The 3,694-nt window shown below is 36.7% G+C and overlaps 1 protein-coding gene across 1 annotated transcript; it reads left to right on the forward strand.

Moving 5' to 3' along the window:
- The first annotated feature begins 878 nt into the window (after positions 1–878).
- On the forward strand, positions 879–1,841 carry HS3ST1 (heparan sulfate-glucosamine 3-sulfotransferase 1). Its single transcript, XM_009492637.2, has one exon. The coding sequence runs from the start codon at positions 879–881 to the stop codon at positions 1,839–1,841; it is 963 nt and encodes a 320-aa protein (XP_009490912.1).
- The last annotated feature ends 1,853 nt before the right edge of the window (positions 1,842–3,694 follow it).

Genomic DNA, 3,694 nt, shown 5'->3' on the forward strand with positions numbered 1-3,694 from the left:
ATTTTGTTGATGCAGTCATACTATAGTCTATTATATTACTTTTTTGCAGGGGCAGAGTGCATACCACCTGACTCTATCCTTAGAAACCTGAAGCACAAAGCAAATGTTAACTTCACTTAAAATTGACACAAAAATTCAACTTTTCCCTGGTCTACTGCTCACCCAGATCTCTTCCTACCTTCTTCCTATGAGAATGTTACCTTCCCAGGGTTGGGCAGCTCTATCTATATTGTGTGAACCTTTTTCCCAGGAGGCTTTACTTCTAAGGTTGCTGTCACATGGGCCTTTAGGAGGCTGTAATTCCCAGACTTCCTACAAGACCCTCAGCTTTTAGGAATGCTCTCTTTGTCCAGTCCACACCTTTTCCTTTTTACGTTTTGTTTCTAAGATAAACCTATCTTGCAGGTAAAAAAAGTACTTGATTCTCTTGTGGTTGTGGTTCAACTCCAATGAAATCAGATTTAAAAAAAAAATAATAAAAGAATAATACTCTGGATGAATCTTGGGTGCAAGAGAAAGATTCAAAATGTTCATGTCTCCTGATGACTGGAAATAATTTTCTCATGGCATTATTGTGTGTGCCTGTCTTTTAAAGAATTTAATTGTACCAAATGATCTATGAGCCTAGAGCTGGGAAAGCTAAAGAAGTTTCAGTTGTGAAAAGCAAAAGATATTTGCAGTGTGGCTTTAGTAGTGATATGTCCGAGTATGAAATAATGTGCTGCTTTTCTTTTTTTTCCCCTCTTTCAGCAAAGTTTCTGTTTGAGAAATACGTGTTCACTCAGCAAAACAAAAACAACTTTTAAAGGTTGTTCTCGGTGGAAATCACTCTATGCCCCATTACCTACTTGAGTGAAACCAGACTAAGAACTTCTGTCATGGCAGCTTTTCTGCTGGGAGCTGTGTTGCTTATTGTTCAACCTCAGATAGTGCCTTCCACACCGGCTATAAATTCAAAGGCTGAGACTTCTTCTCAGTCTGTTCAGAGAGAGCTTTTAAAGAAAACATCTCAAAAAAATGACTTCAAGGAAAACATTCATTCTAATGGATCATGCCAGCAGCTGCCACAGACTATCATTATTGGAGTGAGAAAAGGTGGGACAAGAGCTTTGTTAGAGATGTTGAGTCTCCATCCAGATATTGCAGCAGCAGAAACTGAAGTTCACTTCTTTGACTGGGAAGATCATTACAGAAATGGATTGCAGTGGTATATTAATCAAATGCCATTCTCTTATCCCTATCAGATCACCGTGGAAAAAACTCCTGCATATTTCACATCACCTAAAGTGCCTGAAAGAGTTTATAACATGAACCAGTCAATGAGACTACTCCTTATTTTAAGAGACCCAAGTGAAAGAGTACTATCAGATTACACCCAAGTGTTCTATAATCACATGCAGAAGCACAAGCCGTATCCATCCATTGAACAATTCCTGATTAAAGATGGTGAACTCAATGTGGACTACAAGGCAATAAACAGAAGCTTATACTACATTCACATGCAAAACTGGCTGAAGTATTTCCCTCTTGATCATATCCACATTGTAGATGGGGATAAACTAATCAAAGATCCCTTCCCAGAAATAGAGAAGGTAGAGAGATTTTTGAAGTTATCACCACAGATAAATGCTTCAAACTTTTATTTCAATAAAACTAAAGGCTTCTACTGCCTAAGGGACAGTGGTAGAGAGCGTTGTTTACATGAGTCAAAAGGACGAGCACACCCACAAGTAGATACCTGGTTACTTGAGAAACTGCATGAATATTTCCATGAACCCAACAAGAAATTTTTTGAGCTTGTTGGCAGAACATTTGACTGGCACTCATTTGTGGCAAGTTAGTGGTAAGCTTCAGAACCTATGTTCCCATGTACATATACAAATTTTAAAAAGGGCATTTAAGCTATAATTTATTTGTAAAATCCATAAATACTTCTGTACAGTATTGGATTCACAATTGCCATATATACTAGTTATATTTTTCTACTTGTTAAATTTGAAAGCATTTTGTATTGTTTTTCATGGTTGTTAATGTTGTGTATGATGTGTCTATATGAAGAAATTAAATTATTTCACTGCAGAAGATGCTCTCTTGAGAATGTGTTGTCTTTTTAATAAATAAGAAAGTCATTTCAACAGAACCCTTCAGAATTATTTGAATACTTTGGCCTTTCTGGACTATTCTGGACTTTATCCTCTAATTGCTAATGAATATGCTAAACTTTACATTTCCATTTTTCTTGCTTTAAAATGTGGCTTAATAATTTTTTTCATTTGAAAATATTGTTGTAGTTAGCACAAATTGTTCCATCCTGCTTTATAAAATTATTTCATGATAAAGTGGTGGCACTCATGAGTTGGGACATGCACACCCAAAGGACAATGGAAGTCTCTGTGTAGTATGACTTATGAACTGCTGTACTTACCTTCATATTTACTGTTATAACAAGTGCTCCTCAAATTCTTTGGCAGTACAGTGCAGGTTTTGTGGTAGATTTTTAAAGATTCTGTGGGGACCAGCTCATAAAATTAAGAGTTAGCTGCAGAAATATGGTCAACCTGAAAACTTCCTATGGTCTCTGAATGTGTATTTACTTCATAAAGAAGGAGGGTCGAGAGAAGAATTAAGCAATATAGGGACATTTTCAATGTTGCTTATGACTGTTCCTACAGTTTATAGCACATTTATGCTTTGCCATCACTGAAAACAAACAATTACACCAGAAAAATTAGTTGATCCACGTTCCAATAAGCAGCAACTTCATTCATATAAATATTAACATGCTTGTACCCTGTTTAAGGCTGTTTTTTATAAGTTGAGCAGGTGCTTCATGCAACTGAAGATTGCCCATGGACTACTGTTCATTTAATGTCCTTCCAAGAACATGACAAGTCTTGATTAGACTTGTGTGTTGTGGCGTTAACCCCAATTCCAGGAACTTTTATGGTTTTATATCTGCTAAAAATGGAAGTTAGATGTTAGTACACTGGTAAAAATTACAGCTCTCCTTGTCTACAGTAGATATGATGCCTTGTTAGCCATCAGTTTCTGGAGTTAGAGTTAATTCTGTTTCCACACAAGGATTACTATGGTACTTTCATTCTGAGCTCCTAATTTTCATTTTATGATCTTGAGTTAAGCTGTTGAATGTGCAGTGGCAGCACCCTGTAAATTTGAACTTATAACTGATTGTTACAATCCTTTATAAAATTTAAATGTAGATTCATTAATTTTTTTCTGGTGAGATGGTACAAACTTGGGCACTATGACAAGGTACTGTCTGGATGCAAATACCCATATTATGCTGCTTGCATGAAAATTTGCAGATGCTGCCCCTCTCTCTCCTGCTCCTTGTGCACCTGCCCAAGCTATATTCAACCTCAGAGAGGTTGGTGGTGTTTTATAAACTAGACCTTTGACGAAAGCCTACAATGAAATGGTATTGTACTCAATAAAATATTTTCTGAATTGCAGTTTTCCTTTCTCTTTTGTCCAGCAGTTTCTAGTTTGGATGACCAGAATTTAGGATTCAACTCCAGTTTACATTCCAGTTAAATGTTACTTAAGAATTTAGCTATAGCCTAGTGGATTGATTGGGAAGCAGTTCTTTGCTACTGGGTTGTGCATGCATGGTCCATTGCTGACCCAGAGTATACAACAAGGAGGGAAAGTTTCTGGTGGCAATAATGTCAAA

Source organism: Pelecanus crispus, chromosome 4 (genome assembly GCF_030463565.1).
Source record: "Pelecanus crispus isolate bPelCri1 chromosome 4, bPelCri1.pri, whole genome shotgun sequence".
NCBI classification, from domain to species: Eukaryota; Metazoa; Chordata; class Aves; order Pelecaniformes; family Pelecanidae; genus Pelecanus; species Pelecanus crispus.

Bases quoted from the DNA above. Each gene is read 5' to 3' on its own strand.
- HS3ST1 (XM_009492637.2), top strand. From the start codon at position 879: ATGGCAGCTTTTCTGCTGGGAGCTGTGTTGCTTATTGTTCAACCTCAG.